Here is an 18,429-nt window from a genome sequence, read left to right as displayed (position 1 = left end):
TAGTGAGGGAGCTAGTATCACAAGGGAGAGTACTACATATTGTAACGTGACTTCCCAAAGAACTCAGACATCTCCGTATGTCAATATATATATTTCCATCCTTATACCGTCATCACATTTAATTGCTGTATACTATTCCATTGTTTAGACGCACCATAATTATTTGACCTGTCTTCTATTGTGAAGACAAATAGGGAGTTGCCGTGAGTTTCCTCTTACAAGCAGCATCCCAGTGAGTGGTTTTGCTGATGGATCTCCGTGCCCATGCAGGGATATTCCCACAGGACGCCTGACAACAGAAGGATCATTATACCCTGAGGCAAGCACACTGTGGCAGCATTTAGGGTGCGCTGACGCATCACCCTTCAGAAAAGTCACCACAACGTATTCTTCCACCAGCTTCATTGAAACCACCCATTTTCCCATAATGTCTTGGCACTTCCTTTGGTTAAAAAAAAAAAAAAATTAGTACTACAGGCATTCATTTCCAGGCAGGGTAATCCAGATAATGATCTTGTTGTTCCACTAAACTGGGGCTGAGAAGAGTGACTCTTATATTAGAATACAGTTAATTTAACACTCTTCTTTACATTGACCTGGTATCCACCTCTGAGTAATGAATTTAAGTCTTATGAGGTTTCCCTTATGGCTAGGCAAGGCCAATGATTACCGGAAAGGCAAAGAAAAACCCATAAACAATCACCTGGTTAATTCACTCATAAAACCCTGCTATAGGGGCGGCGAGGGGGAAAAAGTACCATTGACAAGATTCACTTCTCCAAATCAGCTGCCTACACTGCCAACAATGATTATTAACATTTCATTCTTTGCTTTGCTTTGAGTATAATGTTAATATCAAGAGCCTCCATTTATCAAACGCTTGCTACGAGTCAGGAATTTGGCGATGAATTGTCCCAAGGTAAGAATTATTCCTCCTCTCTGCTGAGAAAGAGGCCCAGAGAGGTTGAGCAATTTGTCTGAGATCGAACAGCCAGTCACCAGACAGAACCAGGGTAAGAGCTCAGGTCCGCCTATCTCCAAAGCCCTCGTTGCTTCCGCTGTGCACACGGCCCCTCTCTGGTGTAGAGGAGGTCACTGTGCTGCCCAGGACCCCTTCCAACCTGGTCAGAGATCTTGGATGAATGCCTGAGCCTCCTGCAGCCTGGCTCCATTCGTAACAGTGCACTAACACTTTTTTCTTTCACTTCTTGGCTTCCCATCAGGTCCCAGACAAGCCGATGAAGAGCATCAAGTACATGGACAAGGAAATCATAAACCTCAAAAAAGACCTTGCACGAAGCCGGTGAGTGAGCCCGCAAGGATTAACCCATAGATGCCCTGACAGAGATGAGCAGGCTACGGGGCGGTCCCTACGAGTCCTTGCTAAATCCCAAGGTCCCCAACACTAAACATTAAGCAGAAGACTTGCAGGAGGGTGTCCTTTGGCTGGACTTTCCAGAGAGTATCTTTACTGGACTAACCTCTCCACTAGCTGCCAATCACTGCCTAGAATTCCCTTTGCGTTCCTTCCTGGACCTGAATCCAACTCAAGACAGTTCCCATGTGCTCCAGAAAAATCTCTCCTTTTTACTCCAGACGCACATCACGGTTGCCCAGAGTCAGACAGACCTGGTCTCAAACACTGGCCCTGCTACCTGGCAGCTGGTAACGTGGCAGAACCTATTGAACCTCCCCGAGTCTCTGTGTCCTCATCTGTAAAATGAATATGATATGAGGTTGTTAGAAGGACTGGGTGAAATAAAGCAGCTAAAGTGCCCCTTGTGTGGCCTTTAACACAGTGCCATCCCTATCCAACCTCCCACCCCACCCAACCCCTTCCTGTAAAATAGCATGAGCAAACTGAGGTCTAACCCTATCTTAGTCATCTCTGGACGGTGAGCTGGGCTTTTTCTCCCTCTCACCTCTTAACTCTGTCCTGGGACCTGCAACGTTCCAAGGTGGGATCATAAATGGGACTTTTGGCAAAACACCTCAAGGCACGGGAAGAGGTGGAGACTCTCTGAGCACAAAACACGTAAAGATGTGCTGAGAGGGGGGTCATACAGGCAGTGTGGAAGGCCCGTTTATCTTCTGTGTCTCCCACTCTGAGCCAGACCACAATGCAAGTCAGGGCAACACATTCTCGTTCTTCACCTCCCTCACCCGGAAGCTCCCTCTGTCTCTACTGCCCATCTGCGTCTCCACACCTTCCCCGTCCAGGAGCACAGCTGATGGTACTGGATGCAAGAGCCCAAGAGCGGGCTGCAAGGTGTGGGCATGAAAGATGGGAAGGAAGAATGGCATGAAGGGACGAAGGCACGCATCAACACCCCCTGTCCGGGAGAAACGTTAATTGCAAGCTGTGCATGTAATTTTAAATTTTTGAATAGCCGCACTACTATTGAAAAGTAAAAAGAGACAGGTGAAAGTAATTCTAATACCATATTCTATTTAACCCAACATAGCCAAAGTGTTATCAATCATCATGTAATCAATATAAAACATATTGATGAAATACTCTATTCCATTCTTCATACGTGATGAAAAGTGACAAAGTGATACAAAATGAGCAGTGATGAATTACACTCAGGGCACACATCAGTTTGGACCAGCCACCTTTCAGGTGCTCAGTAGTTACTATGGACTGAATTGCACACCACCCCCCGATGCACATGTTGAAGCCCTAACCCCCAATGACTATATGTGGAGATAGGACCACTAAAGAGGTAATTAAGGTTAAGTGGGGGTTCATAAAGGTGGGCCCCTGAATCAACAGGCCTGGTGTCCTTATCAGAAGAGGAAGAGACATCATCAGGAAGGTACTGTCTGAAAGCCAAGGAGAGAGCCCTCAGGAGACACCAACCCTACTGACACTTGACCTTGAACTTCCAGGCTCCAAAACTGAGAAAACAAATGTCTGTTGTTTGAGCCATTCAGGCTGTGGTATTCTGTGATGGCAGCCTAAGCAGACTAATAGTCAATGTCGAGGTAATCCTGCAGAGAATGTCCCCAGCTCGAGAGCGGATGGACCTCAGTCTCACAAGCTCGTGTAGAGCTGAGAGCAGGGATGGCATGTGAACTTGGGTCTCAGAATTGAGGGCTGAGACCCACAAGGACTCCTCCATTACTTGTGGACATACTGGCCTCTAGAGTATTTGAACCCAGGCTCGAGAGGGCTTTTGAGGCTCAGGCCCTGGGAACCTTGGGGGGAGTAGTGTCAGAAAGTCAAGAGCTACCTGAATGGGGGCAGCAAAGAAAGAGGCTCGTGTAGCTGAGAAAGAATGCCTCAACCGGGATCTGTACTCTGCTCCACGGCCATGCCTGGAGGACATTCCAGGCTTCAGAAGGAATGGTGCAGCACAGAATTTGGATCAGAGGTGAAGTTCAAAATACAGAACCATCTGTATGTCATGGGCACCAAACAATCGGAACAGACACCGGCCATATACAACCATTGTAACCAGGTTGGTTCTTACCAGCTGAATATTACCAATCTTGAGGTAGATGATTCTGACCCAAAGCCTCAGCTGCAAATACATACCAGAATCTTGGGAGCCTGAGAAATGAGAGTTTCCATATTAATCTGTATCCTGTAGACAAACAGCTGATAACTAAAGGTACCAACAGATGGCTTGACCTATGTAAATTCCAGATACCAAGACTCAACCCAGCTCAAGGAGGGCGACAAAGCTGAGCCAGCTCAAACCAGAACTGAATGCGAAATCTTCAGGAAATTTGCAAGCCAGTTATTAGACACAGCTACAGTTTGAAATTCAATGATAAACTCACAATTAAATGCATCACATTAAAACAAAGGTAATAAATACTCAAAACCCATCACTTCCTAATGATGCCATACATTTCACTCTTCTCTGTGCTCTTGACGTTATTTCTGGTTACGGTATCTGTTTGGTGGAAATGTTGTAGAACAGGAGCGGCTGCAGGCAAATGTCTGCCCAGCTCTACATTCACTGACATCACGTCGGTAGCTCAAAATCAGCCACAGTGGAAATATTCACGGCACAGAAATCCACAAATGCTACAAATCAGGGCTTATTTGTACCCCCCTCCCTTCCCCCGCCAAGAGAGATGGTTGTGGAGCATTCACCGGCACATCCCTGGGGACATGCTTCCTCTCCCCCACCAACCAAGGCTGAACTTTGGACTAAGCCAGCAGAACATAGGGGCTTTAGTCAAAAGGTGATAAAGACAGTGGCTTTTCTGCCACCCCTGAGTTGGCAGGCCGAGACTGTCACTCCTGCCAGACGCATTTACCATGGCTCTGAAACTAGCTAGAATTTAACATCCTCACTGGACAGGCTTAGCCTGTCCAAATGCTGGACATGAAAGAGAATGTGGAAAAGGCCACACAGAAAAACCACAAGCAAGAAAACAAGAAACAACAATAAAGTGTTCCACCTGGCCACACTCTCGGATTCCACTGACATTTAAGGAAACAGCGAGTCCCCTTCAGAAGGAAACATCCTGCTTTCCAGGGGAAATCTCCTCCCCAAGAGATGCAAACCCTGTGTGCCCATCTCCCAGTATTAAGTGAGGCGAATTATTAGCAAAGAAGATGTTGCCTTTCCCACTTACTGTTTTTCAAACCCACTTCGCCGATTAGACTTTAGCCTACCTTGAACCAAACACCTTGACTACCTCCTAGATTTTTTTAAAATGTTTATTTATTATTGAGAGACAGAGAGACAGAGCATGAGCACAGGAGGGGCAGAGAGAAGGGGAGACACAGAATCCGAGGCAGGCTCCAGGCTCGGAGCTGTCAGCACAGAGCACGATGTGGGGCTCGAACCCACGAACCGTGAGATCATGACTTGAGCCGAAGTCGGACGCTTAACCGACAGAGCCACCCAGGCACCCCGACTACCTCCTAGATTTTTATTTAATACCTCAGCCCTCTTATAATTCAATGACACCATCCCCAGTTTCATGGCCAGTTTAACATGATGCTAGAAAGAATAAAAACCTAACTGCTTTCCTCCTCGCCTGCTCTGCCAGATGTTCGGTGGCACCAGGCAGCCTGCCACGCACTTGCTCGCGGAATCTCTCCTAGTGGAAGCTGACAATCGGGGTGTCCGCATGTGCCCAGTTCTTGGATGACTCATGAAGCCGATAACCTATCTTTCTCCAAAGCTGCTGGTGCTTTTTATTGCAAGTGTTTTAAGGAAAATAAACATCTCTGCAACTACAACTAAAATATTGACCTGGAGCTATGATCTGCCCATGGCGAAGTTTAGTTAGGTGAAGGCAACTGCAAAGACACAGTGAGAAATTACCACCCTGCCCCCCCCGCCCCCCCACAAGTTCCCCAGCAGACCCCAGCAGGGTACAGATTATGCAAGTGTTTGAGATTTTGCTTTAGAGCTCCATTTGGTAGACAGCTGAAGCAAGGCAGTTAGAAATAACAAAGGTGGAATTCTGGCAAAGGAAGCAGCTTTTTTTTCTTTGTAAGAGGTTAGGCACTTCTTGGTTCTTCCTCAGTTTTCTGTGGTCACTCATTTTCATCAACAAATATTGAATATCAGGTATCACCAGGGATATGCCAGGCATGACTGGATATACTGGAGACACGGCAGCGAACAAAACATTCAAAATCCCTGTCCTCAGTGAACAAGAGGCAATGGTGTGCATTAAAATGGGGCAAAGACAACAAACAAGTTAGTGAGTGATGAAATAGGATGGAGAAGGGAGTGTTGGTTATATACTATGAGAGTATAAAACAAGGTGATGCAGGGCGCCTGGGTGGCTCTGTCAGTTAAGCATCCAACGTTGGCTCAGGTCATGCTCTCACAGTCTGTGAATTTAAGCCCTGTGTCAGGCTCTGTGCTGACAGCTCGGAGCCTGGAGTCTGCTTTGGATTCTGTGTCTCCCTCTCTCTCTCTCTGCCCCTCCCTATGCTCCTCTATGCCTCCTCTATGCTCTCTTAGAAATAAATAAATATTTTTAAAAATTAAAAAAACAAAACCACCAAGGTGATGCCTATAGCCTGGCGATGGGGAGAAAGCTGCTATTTTATCTAGAGTGGCCAGAGGAGGCTGTTGTGTAAAGGGGGCTCTGTGCCTGACATCTGGATGGTGAGAACCATTCACATAAAGATATAGGAGGAAGGTGGGTGGAGGACAACAGGTGTATTCCAGAGGAAAATAGTGGATGGGAGCCAAAGTTGGAACAAGCTGCAAGTGTTAGAGAAACAGAGAGTAGCCAGTGTGGCTGGAGCTGAGTGAGAGAGGGTGAGAGAAGCAGTCAATGAAATTAGAGAAATGGACCTCGGGCCTCATAGGCCATGGTGAGCATTTGGGTCCTAGTCTAAATGTAATGAGAATCCATTGGAGGGTGCTGAACAAGAGAAGGATATGATCTGATTAAAACAAATTTTTTTAATGTTTATTTATTTTTGAGAGAGAGAGAGAGAGAGAGAGAGAAAGAAAGAGAGCGAGCCTGAGCAGGGGAAGGACAGAGAGAGAGGGAGACACAGAACCCGAAGTAGGCTCCAGGCTCTGAGCTGTCAGCACAGAGCCTGACACAAGGCTGGAACCCACAAACCATGAGCTCATGACCTGAGCTGAAGTCAGACACTTAACCAACTGAGCCACCCAGGCGCCCTGGCTATGATCTGATTCTTAAGAGAACATTCCATATGCTGCATAGAGCCCAGTTGAAAGGCTGTAAGAGTTGACAATGAACCGGGGAGAAGTGGGTAGACTCGGGATTTATTTAGAGCCACAGGACTGGCTAATGGATTGGATGTGGGGGACAAGGGAAAGGCAGGGTCAATGTGCTACAATGACTCGTCGATACCTCTGCCTCCTTCACTAGGATATAAGATCTACCATAGCCTAGACTATATCATGTCCACTGTCACAGTTCCCAAGTGTTTGTTGATGGGATGACTTAATTCTTTATGAGGTAACAACGTTTAATAAGGGACATTCACTTTGAGATATGCTTTGTGTCTGAGCTGGTAAGTAGAATGAGTTTTTCCCAACTTTTTTTTTTCCTGGACACAATTAGAGATGAGACTAATAAATTAATTAAAAGTTAGATCCAGGATGGTAGGTAGGCAGCTCGTGTACTCCCACTTCTCTCTCCTGTGTCCAAGGCAGACATCACTAGTGGATCACAGCACTCTTTCAGTCTGAGTCCAGATTTGGTCTTGAAAATCCTCTATGCACAGGCTGTAATTTATTTGCCATCTCAAAAGGAGACTCTGGTGTCTATAATGACACCTTATTAACTCAATTTGAGGGTTGGCATGCAAGAGACCAACAGGAGGAACAGACCTCAACCAAATCCCTTTATGAATGAGGCTGATTTTTAATCAGTGAATTTAAATAGCTGGAAAAATTATTGTTGACCTCAGACATTCACTGGCGGTTCTCAGCAACTTCTACGTCCCACCATTCAACACCCAGGACCTCCACGTCCACAGCCTGTAACTCAGAACGTCTTCATTTACAAGTTCAAGCCTGACTTGGCCCACCAGCCCCTCCCCCTGACTTGAGACTTGCCTCAAAGCCCCAGAATTGTTTCAGAAAAATGGATTTACATGCTGGTCAATGCCTCGGATGCAGGCAAAGTTAAGGCTTCTGAATTGCACCTTATGAATCATTCAAAGAAGCCCTCAGTGCCTCCCCCCCATGTCACATCACCCCCACACCCTGCAGCCAGCGGGTGGACTTTAATGAGTCCCCTACATGTTCCATAAAGGCAAGCACTTGGCCCTGCGTCCTTAGCCCAGAACTGATAAACACAGCCGCGTGCCCAACGGGTAGGTCACCGCTGTGGGCTGGAGGAACCTGGCTCAAGTTAATTGCATTTTTATCATCTTGAATGTGACCCAGAGGCCCTGCCCATTTTTTTCTCTGTTACTGATGTCTTCGTGTGTCTTTGACACCTCTAGTTAACCGTAGATCGAGGGCAAGTTTTCTTCTCTGCTTTTCTTACACCGCTCTCCACTGAGGGTAGATATCTTTTTAATTCTTTTCCTTGTGGCTAGGGCTACCTCAGAGGATCCCACATAAAAATTAAAAAAAAAAGAATTAAAAGACCATGTTTTCAAATCTAAGCATCATAGTAACTTGAACCCTTGAACCTTTGGCTACATAAGGATTCGCACAATACTTTGTTTTCTGAAATTCTTTCCCAGATGACAGGCAATGTGCTCAGTCTTATAGTTAGGCTTGGGGCCTTACATAATACAGTTGGAAGTGCATTAGCTTTGGAGTCAGCGATGGATTCAAATTCCAGCTCTACCAGCAATTAGCTAGGCGTCCATGAACAAATCAGCTCACTTCTCTAGACCTCAGTTTCTTTATCTATGGTATGGGATACAGAGATAACAAGATCTGCTTCACACTGTTGCTGGCATTTGTGAGAACAGAGATGGGTGAGGAATGCAGGAATAAGTCAACAAAAGGTAGTCTTTGTTTTTTAGCTGGTTTTGTGAGATCATCTGAAAATGTTCACAGGCAGTGACAAAAAAGCGTCAACGTTGGAGACAAACAGGCCCAGCCCTGTCCCTTATCTGCTAAGTGGTCTTGCTCTGGTCATTTTACCTCCCTGAACCTCAGTTTCTCATCTGTAGGATGGAATCAATGTCTCCTTCCAGGGATTTCTTTTTTTTTTTTTTTCAATATATGAAATTTATTGTCAAATTGGTTTCCATACAACACCCAGTGCTCATCCCAAAAGGTGCCCTCCTCAATACCCATCACCCACCCCCCATCAACCACCAGGGATTTCTTTGATGAGAACAAAAGGAGACAAGGTGTATCATATCTTCTATTCCACTTTGTTCCTTCCCTTAGCTCTTCTAATGCTCTGAGAACAGAGATGAGACCAGGGAATTCAGAGTTGCCACTTACAAGCCACATAGTGATGAACAAACTACGTAATTTCTCTGAGTCCCAGAGTGGGGATTGCATAAATACTTTCTCCCTCTCACAGGGCTCTTGTGAGGATTAAATGAGTTAATACATGTGAAGCATTTAGAACAGTGCCCGACCCATGGTAAGTGCTTGATAAATGGTAGCTGTGTATCTTACATCATCCGTGTACCCTGAGTGACTGTAACTATTTTACAATATGATCGCGATCTCATGGATTCCTCCCTGTCCCTAGTCAGGGAGCTCCAGGCACAGTGCGGCATGAGATGCAGGAATACCACACCCAATCCCAGATTCTGAACCTTGGAGGGTTATGTTTTAAGGCCAGCTAGAGCCAATACGATAGGGAGAGGTGGGGAGTCAAGATGGATAGTTCGTAAGTGGAGACTGTGCAAATCAGCGGTTAGTACTGGATTTCCAGATTAATTTTAAATCTCTTCCTATGGGGATTGTTGAACAAGCCATTACTCTAATGGATGTAACCACAGGCTGCACAATAAAGCACTAATCCACCACTTAGAGCAGACGCTGCATGCATTAAGCCCTGTAATTTTTAAAAATTTTTTTATTGAAATATAACATAATACAGGAAAGCACACAAATGATTAAGCTCAATAGACTTTCACAAAACGAACACACCCCGCTAACCCACACCCCCATCAAGAAAAGGAACATTACCAAGCCTCCCCCAGAAAGCTTCCTTGTGTCCTCTCCAGTTACTACCCCACCCCCAACCCCCCAAAATCGCTATCCTGAATTCTGAGGCTGAGATCAGCTCCTCTTGTTTCAAACTTTACATAAATGAAATTGTACAGTTGGAGCTCTTTATATTATCAGGTTGTTTTCATCCAACATTATGTTTCTGAGGCTTATCCATACTGTCTCACAAAGCTGGATGGAGTTTGGTCTTTCTCAGGTCCCTTCTAATTTCCATTCGGTGAAGATAGCACGACGCATTCATTATGGTATTGATGGACATTTGGGTTGTTTCCACTTTGAGGGGGTACTATGAACAGAGCTGCTGTGAACATGCTTGTACATGTGTTTTGCTGAACATACGCATTTCTGTTGCACATATACCTAAAAGTGGAATTGTTGCTCATCGAGTTTGCACATGCTCAGCATTACTAGATACTTCTGTATCCCAAGCCCTATTTTTAAAAAAATTTTTAATGTTTACTTATTTTTGAGAGAGAGAGAGAGAGAGAGAGACAGGGCATGAGCATGGGAGGGACAGAAGAGGGAGACACAATCTGAAGCAGGCTCCAGGCTCGGAGCTGTCAGCACAGAGCCCGACGCTGGGGTCGAACCCACAAACCGTGAGATCATGACCTGAGCTGAAGTCGGACACTTAACCAACTAAGCCACGCAGGCCCCCCCCCCCCCCGCAAAGTCTATTTTTTAAACAACTTTCAAAACATACACCAATAAGACAATCTTGAAAAACTAGAAAATACAGATCAGTAGATATAAATAAGTAACGGAACCACACACAAGTACATCACTAAGGAATGATTATTCATATTTTGGCATATCAACTTCCAATATTTTTCTATACAGACATGTAATTTTAATAAGGCAAGAGAACCACTCTGCATGTACCATTTGGTAACCTGATTTTTTTTATTCAGCAACAGATTATGAACATCTTCCATGCAATAAATGCACATCTACAACTCCATTTTTTAAGGTTTTTAGTATGAAAATGTTTAGATATCCATAAAGGCAGACAGAATAATATAATTAATATGTATTAATTATATTAACAATATATATATTGTTAAAATATTAACAATATTAACAAATATTAACAATATATAGATCTTTTTTGAGAGAGAGAGAGAGAGAGAGAGAGCGAGCGAGCAGGGGAGAGGGGCAGAGGGAGAGAGAATGTTCAGCAGGCTCCACTCTCAGCACAGAGCCCTTAGTGGGGCTCGATCCTATGACCCTGGGATCATTACCTGAGCCGGAAACAAGAGTCAGACACTCAACCAACTGAGCTACCCAGGCATCCCTTCCCCCATTATTTTCAAGCATTTATTATCTTATCTGTAAATATTTAAACGACTATCTACAGAAGAACTCTTTTTATTTTTATTTTTTTTAATTTTTTTTAATGTTTATTTATTTTTGAGACAGAGAGAGACAGAGCATGAACGGGGGAGGGGCAGAGAGAGAGGGAGACACAGAATCGGAAGCAGGCTCCAGGCTCTGTGCCATCAGCCCAGAGCCCGACGCGGGGCTGGAACTCACGGACCGCGAGATCGTGACCTGAGCTGAAGTCGGACGCTTAACCGACTGAGCCACCCAGGCACCCCAGAAGAACTCTTTTTAAAGCAAAAACCATAATAACATTACCACATCTAAAAATTAGCAATAATTCTTCAATATCAAATATCCACTCAAGCATAACAACCATCTTAATAGCTGTGTAATATTCCAGTGTAAGAATGCAGCAAAATTCACCTAACCTATTTCCTATTGCTGGATTTCTTCATTATTTTCAATTTGGTCCTGTTATATAAACAGTGCTTAGAGGGACATCTTCAGAGTTAGATCATTATTACTTTAGTTGCTTAGGATAAACTCCTAAAGCATGCATCTTTAAGATTCTAGACCCTTCACTGAAGTCTTCTACATTTACACTGTGTTTCAGTTCTGAAGAGGTAGCTAATTCAGGAAATGTTTGAAACAAAATGAGCTTCTCTCACAAGAAATGAGAGAAAAGCAAGAAATACACGGTGAGAGGTTGAAAATACTTGACACATGACTGTGCACTTTTCGCTTTAGTAGTCTTCAGCAGTGGGGATGGGGGGAGCAGTTTATGGAAAGCAAAATGAAAACATAAAGTGTTGATGAAATAAACCCCTCCTAAATTACTGGCAACATCCAGCTGAGCCACAGATAGAACCAGGCTGCATCAGTGAGATCATTTCCCATCCCCAGGATTCTTCATGTAAAATATCTGCCCTACTTATTAGCACTTCCTGTAATCCCAGCCCCTCCAGAAGTGACTGTTGTCACCCAGATGAGCCTATTGCCCGGGGCTATAATCCATGCACCTTTTGCAAAGCAAATGAAAACTTTGACTTTTCCTGAACAGACTATAGTCTTTGACCACATCTTTGCCTGGGTCTTTTCTGTAGCGTGAACTAACATTTTGCAGTCATGATTTCACTTAAAAGTAAAAAAGTAAGTTCACACTACAAAGCAACAACAACAACAACAACAACAAAAACTGCATTAAAAAGCCAGAAACCCCACAGGTTCACCAAGCTCATCTCAGAACACCTGAACTGTGCTCAGGAGCAACACATGGGATGCTAGACCAAAAATCATCCGGCCGCCCACTGGGAGAGAAGTGACACTCTGTCATTTGTCCAACCCACAACCCACGGGAGCGCAAAGCAATAACAATAATAAAAATAGCAGGCAGTTCACACTCTGTTATTGCAAAATTAATGCTCATAAATATATTTCAACAGGTATTCATTTCCTCATGACTCTATTCCAGAAATGGATAAGAACAAGAAACACCTTTAAAACCAGTTTTCCCGTCACCTACCCTTCACCTGATCTAATGTATTGACAGATAGTATAATATGTGATGGCTTTTGGAACCAGCCTGAATCCTGGCTCAGCCACTGATAAGATGTTTAAATGTGGCTGAGCTATCTAATCTCCGAGTCTCATTGCCCTCATCTGTAAAATGAGAAGAATAATAATGAAATCTACTTCACAGGGCAGGGATGAAAATAACATGAGTCAAGATGCATGTATCCGGCACTTGGACTGCATCTGTTAAATACACACTACAACCAGAAGGGCCAATACTCCTGATGGCTGGTGTTTAATACCACACCCCAACTGCTTGACCATGCCACTGGGGTTCTTCCGTCCACTTCATTTTGGTGAGATTTTCTTACCACCTGTGAGGGGACCCAGAGATGTCTCATTCCTGTCTGATGGGAAAACCAGGTGCCGGAGGATATGCAACTGTAATAAGCTTAGGACACTATAGTTTGCCTTGACAAAGAGCTGGATCCTTTTCAGACACTGTTTTTAAGATGACATTAGTTAGTCCACAGGAAGCATTTAGAATAGAGTTGCCCAAGTAAGTGTTGGCTCTTGTCATTATCAGCGTTTTTCTTATTAGTATTACCTTCATCGGAAGTGGAGTCAACAGCTTGAATCAATGGGAAGAAAAAAGGATGGATCACAACTGAACCAACCTATGTCCTTCCTCCATACCCACAAACCCATCATTGAGAAGAAAATAAGCAAATTCATCCTACGGACCACTTTTTCTGTAACATGAAAGAGGCTACAAATTTGAGTCACGCTTTTTATTTTTTCAGTTGACCATATGAGCCATCACATGAGTTATTCTCAGGAAGTCAAAGGTCTCCCTCTAGAAGCTTCACTTCCTCCTTTGGGTTGTCTAAGAAACAGAGGTTCATTGGGTACCTTGCTCACCCAGAGGAGAAAGCTTGCGCTTGCAGCGTCCTCCGCTGCCATTGCTTTTCACTACCACAAGGTGTCGCTGTAGAGAACAGGTCCTCCAAGATCTGCCAGACCATACTGGCCTTTCTTTGCTGACATCTCACCGATCCACATCATAGCTCTCCAAACCCATAGGATTTCATTAGATGCCTTCTCCCAATCAGTTTACCTGCACATGGGAGGTTACCTTTAGGGGCTCCAGGATGCCCTATCCCTGTTCAATCTGAGGGAAGCTGTCCAAGCATCTGACCAAACCCATTTTCTGGCTGCTTTTTTTTTTGGGGGGGGGGGGAGGGAACTTACAAGGAGAGCACAATTTTTTTTTCCTATTGAGAAGCCAAGATATGTTACATAAATCATTTTAATAGATGAGCAATGATGTGGAGTGAAAATGTTTTCCCAAAATCAAACCTCACTACAGCCGTATTATACCATCGGATGGATGGGGGACATTAGGGCGACCCCTTAGAAGCTTACCTGGACCTCATCCTCTCAAAATTTCCCACGAAAACAAAAACAGAGTCAGCAAGAATGCTCATAGAAGCACTCTTCTGCCCTGAGCTGAAAAAAATGCAGGACAGCCAAATCAAAGAGCCTGATAAGTGTCTAATGATGCTTCAGCAAGTTCTCTTAGGGTGCGTCTGAGGCAGACAAAGTCTGAGGGTCAGGAATTTCTGAATGCCTTTCTGCTGCTGTCAGTCTCATGGGTGCCATTTAAAGAAAATGCATGGCCTGGCCCTTCAGCACATCTGACGTGTTTCACTTTAGGAATCATTCTGGGTCAGATTAGCTCCAAACAAGAGTTTCCTGGCAGCATGTGGATGCAAAGTTAAAGAAATCAATTAGAACTGGGACCTCATCAAAATAAAAAGCTTCTGCACAGCAAAGGAAACAATCAGCAAAACTAAAAGGCAACTGACAGAATGGGAGAAGATTATTGCAAACGACATATCAGATAAAGGGTTAGTATCCAAAATCTATAAAGAACTTATCAAACTCAACACCCAAAAAAGCACATAATCCAGTGAAGAAATGGGCAAAAGACATGAATAGACACTTCTCCAGAGAAGACATCCAGATGGCCAACAGACATATGAAAAAATGCTCAGCATCACTCATCATCATGGAAATACAAATCAAAACCAAAATGAGATACCACCTTACACCTGTCAGAATGGCTCACATTAACAACTCAGGCAACAACAGATGTTGGTAAGGATACGGAGAAAGAAGATCTCTTTTACATTGTTGGTGGGAATGCAAGCTGGTATAGCCACTCTGGAAAACAGTATGGAGGTTCCTCAAAAAATTAAAAACAGAACTACCCTACAACGCAGCAATTGCACTACTAGGTATTTACCCAAGGGATACAGGTGTGCTGCTTCAAAGGGACACATGCACCCCAATGTTTATAGCAGCACTATCAACAATAGCCAAAGTATGGGAAGAGCTCAAATGTCCATCGATGGATGAATGGATAAAGAAAATATGGTGTGGTGTGTGTGTGTGTGTGTGTGTGTGTGTGTATACATATGTGTGTGTGTATATATACATATACATACATATATATACACACATATATATACATACACATCACATCTTTTTTATCCATATACACACATATATATACACATATATGTATACATATACACATATACACACACACACACATATATATATATATATATATATATATACATATATATATACATATACACACACACACACAATGGACTATTACTCGGCAATCAAAAAGAATGAAATCTTGCCATTTGCAACTATGTGGATGGAACTGGAGGGTATCATGCTAAATGAAATTAGTCAGAGAAAGACAAAAATCATATGACTTCACTCATATGAGGGCTTTAAGAGACAAAACAGATGAACATAAGGGAAGGGAAACAAAAATAAGATAAAAACAGGGAGGGGGACGAAACAGGAGAGACTCCTAAATATGGAGAACAAACTGAGGGTTGCTGGAGGGGTTGTGGGAGGGAGGATGGGCTAAATGGATAAGGGGCATTAAGGAATCTACTCCTGAAATCATTGTTTTACTATATGCTAACTAATTTAGATGTAAATTTTAAAAAAATAAAATAAAAAGAAATCAATCAGAACATTATTCTGCAAGAAAATTCTTTGAATCAGAAGAGATTTTTTAGGAATCTCTGTAATGAAGCAAGATCCAAGCAACTAGTTAAGGCGGGAATCTGAATCCCCATCCATGCCCTGAGACAGCTCACCCTTAGATCCTGTGAACTCTTTCCCTCAAAGTCTACTTCAGGAAAGCACAAGGATTTGCAGGGAGGCAGTGTATGTTCCGAGCAGGTCTGCTCTCTTGCACAATTCCAGGGGCACCATTTACAATGTGTGCCCCAGGGGGAACAGAGCCCCCAAAATACAATTTGTAGAATACAAATAATAATACCCCGGGGGGTTGTACAATTGAGCAGCCCTTTATTGGTAGTGATAGAAAGGTAAAAATAAAAGCTTAAAGAGCTCTCAGGGCTTGTGGGAGGAAGTGTGTTGTGGAGAGAGAGAGGGAGAGAGAGAGAGAGAGACCAGATTATTGGTAAGAGTGTCTCAGGTGGATCGCAGACTAGATACAGCCGTAAGTGCATGTTCAGGTTCATGTACCTTTCCCTGCAATACCCATCTAGGTCTTTGAGTTGTCACTTATCAGAAGCATTTGGTCTAGAAAAGTGAATGGGAAGTGACCAGGTAAAACAGAGAGAGAAAGGGAAGGTATCTCAGGCAGAGAAAATATTATGCACATGATCACAGCCAGGACAGGACCCGGAAGGCTGGGTGACTACAAACACCTTTTGCCAAGCTCCCCCTCTGTGTCAGGCACTGGTCTAGGACTTGACGTAAGGTCGTCTCAACCGTGAGAGGAAGACGAGAGAGGACAGCTTAACCCTGGGGACCAAACCCTGAAGCGAACAGCTTTCAGGCTGACACAGCTCAGCAGACCCTGAGTGAATGGGAGAGAGCTGGCCTGTGGTTCTGGGCACACGTTTTGCATCTTCTGGGATTCATCTGAATGTACTATGACAAGGACAGGCAGTGGCAGACAACCACACTAGGACCAGGAGGCCATGAGAAGCTGCTTCTTACGGTGACAGGCAAGACCCAAGTTGTAGATTCAGAAAGAGAGCCTTTGGCCACCACCCCCAACACACACAACTGCACCATGCCTCAGACCCTTCCCATCTCCCTGTGTACTGACTCGGAGTGACATAGCCATTGCGAATTCCTGAGGAGTGCGCCCTGTCTCCAGCAAGTAATCCCTGCCGTCAATCAAGCGGGAGAACATGGGTCCAAAGATTGCAGCCTGGTTGTCTTGTGCCTTATTCCATTGTCTGTTGTCTGTCTGGAAATTCTAAACCAGGAGTGCTTCGGAGATGGCTGGTGTGCTCCAGAAAAAGCCTCTCTTCCTGCTAATGCATTTACATCCACACTGGCAGGTCTGTGACGAACAACTCTCCCATTCCATTTAGTCATTAAGCACAATAGGTAATAATGTGCATTGCAAGCTGGGGTTTGCATTCCTTTAAAAAAAAAAAAAAAGTCAATCAGTGTATCTCAGAACTGAAAGCCAACTGCCTCCAGAGGCTTCTCCAAGCTTCTGTTTTCTCAACGCCTGTGTGCGGACGGCACCAGGAGAGCGCCACAGTTAAGACAGTGGCTCCTGGATTCAGACAGACCAGAGTGTGCGCATCCTGACATCGCCACCTTCTTGTTGGGTGACTTTCGCCCAGTGCTTCAATTCTGTGAGCCTCAAAGTTGCCCCATCTTTGAAATTATAGTGCTTGCCTCGTAGGGCTACTGAAGGGATTCGATGAGCTAACACGGGTGAGGCATGAGGGCCCGGCCTCCCCCACAGAAAGTGCTCTGTAAGTAATGGCTACCATTAGGATGATTTTCCAAGCCTCAGTCCTCTCCAGGGTTTCTGCCCTCAAGGATATCTGGCTTCTTCCGAGCCCCCCTCCAAGTTGTAATTGCTTCTGAATATGAGGGGGCAAACAGACGAGAAGGGAGGTGGGGAGGTGAGGGGAACAGGAAGAGGCACATTAGACTCCTGCACACGAACAGACTTGCCAATATTCCCTCCCCAGTGAGGTGCAGAACTCCTAATAGCAGTTGCCTAGAAACGGAGAGCTGTGGTAGGCTTCTGCTCCCTTCCAGAAATCACCCTAATTGGGATGCATGTAGAACTGTTTGTTGACACTTCGAAGGTTTTTCCTCTTCTTCTTCCAGAAGAGATGCAGTCCTCCCATACAAATGCTGACTCACATTAATTAAAGAGTAGCCCTCGGCCAAGGCACCTTTTAACCCCACAGAAGCCGGCGTGGCTGGCGGCCTTGGGTTGGTGGTCTCCGATGAAATGGCCATTTTAGGTCACCATCACTGTGTTTGCATTTCAGGATGTTTACAAGGTCTGAGGCGACTTTTGAAGGCAGGATGGTGGGCAGACGCGGGTGTGTGTGCACCTGTGTGAACAGTGAGGTCATATGAAGCTTGCAAAGTCCAGGAAATTCAATCAAAATGCAACACGTGCGTACCGTGTAGCCTGATATTAGACGCTAGAGGTGCCTTCCTTTTGGGGGGTTTAAACACCTCTTGCAGTCATTTGGCATAGGTAGGTCAGAGACCGCATTACAAGCTAAAGAAATAACTTCCCTGAGAGGCACATAGGGAGCCCCTTTCATTTGATCACTTCTTAGAACACAGCTATATTCTAGCTCCCAGTTGGAGAAAATATATATATATATATTGCAAAGACATCCATTTATCTCTTTCCTGTTTGGATGATTCAGCTTCTGCACGGACGGTTCTATACACCTGCTCCATCCAAAGAGAATGTAAAGGGACCACGTCGAACTAGGGTGGCGGTGGTATTATGTGCCAGAAAGTCAGCGTGTATTTAATTAGGTTCTGAAATGCAAGAATTTCAAATGATTGTTATTCATGCAGTAAATATTTTATGAGGCTCTCCTTTGTACTGGTTCTAGGGATAGAG

The 18,429-nt window shown here is 44.4% G+C and overlaps 1 protein-coding gene across 3 annotated transcripts in view; it reads left to right on the top strand.

The window, feature by feature from the left end:
* The window catches only part of CCDC60 (coiled-coil domain containing 60), a 162,731-nt gene that overhangs the window by 70,421 nt on the left and 73,881 nt on the right, over positions 1–18,429 (top strand). For all 3 annotated transcript variants that reach the window (XM_049619265.1, XM_049619263.1, XM_049619264.1), the window contains one exon: positions 1,224–1,303. In XM_049619265.1, the coding sequence (XP_049475222.1) occupies positions 1,224–1,303 (80 nt within the window). The remainder of the gene's footprint in view (positions 1–1,223; positions 1,304–18,429) is intronic.

The sequence above is a fragment of the Panthera uncia genome (assembly GCF_023721935.1).
Source record: "Panthera uncia isolate 11264 chromosome D3 unlocalized genomic scaffold, Puncia_PCG_1.0 HiC_scaffold_8, whole genome shotgun sequence".
NCBI classification, from domain to species: domain Eukaryota; kingdom Metazoa; phylum Chordata; class Mammalia; order Carnivora; family Felidae; genus Panthera; species Panthera uncia.
The sequence above is the reverse complement of the archived record's forward strand: the minus strand, read 5'-3'. Positions and strand labels throughout refer to the sequence as shown.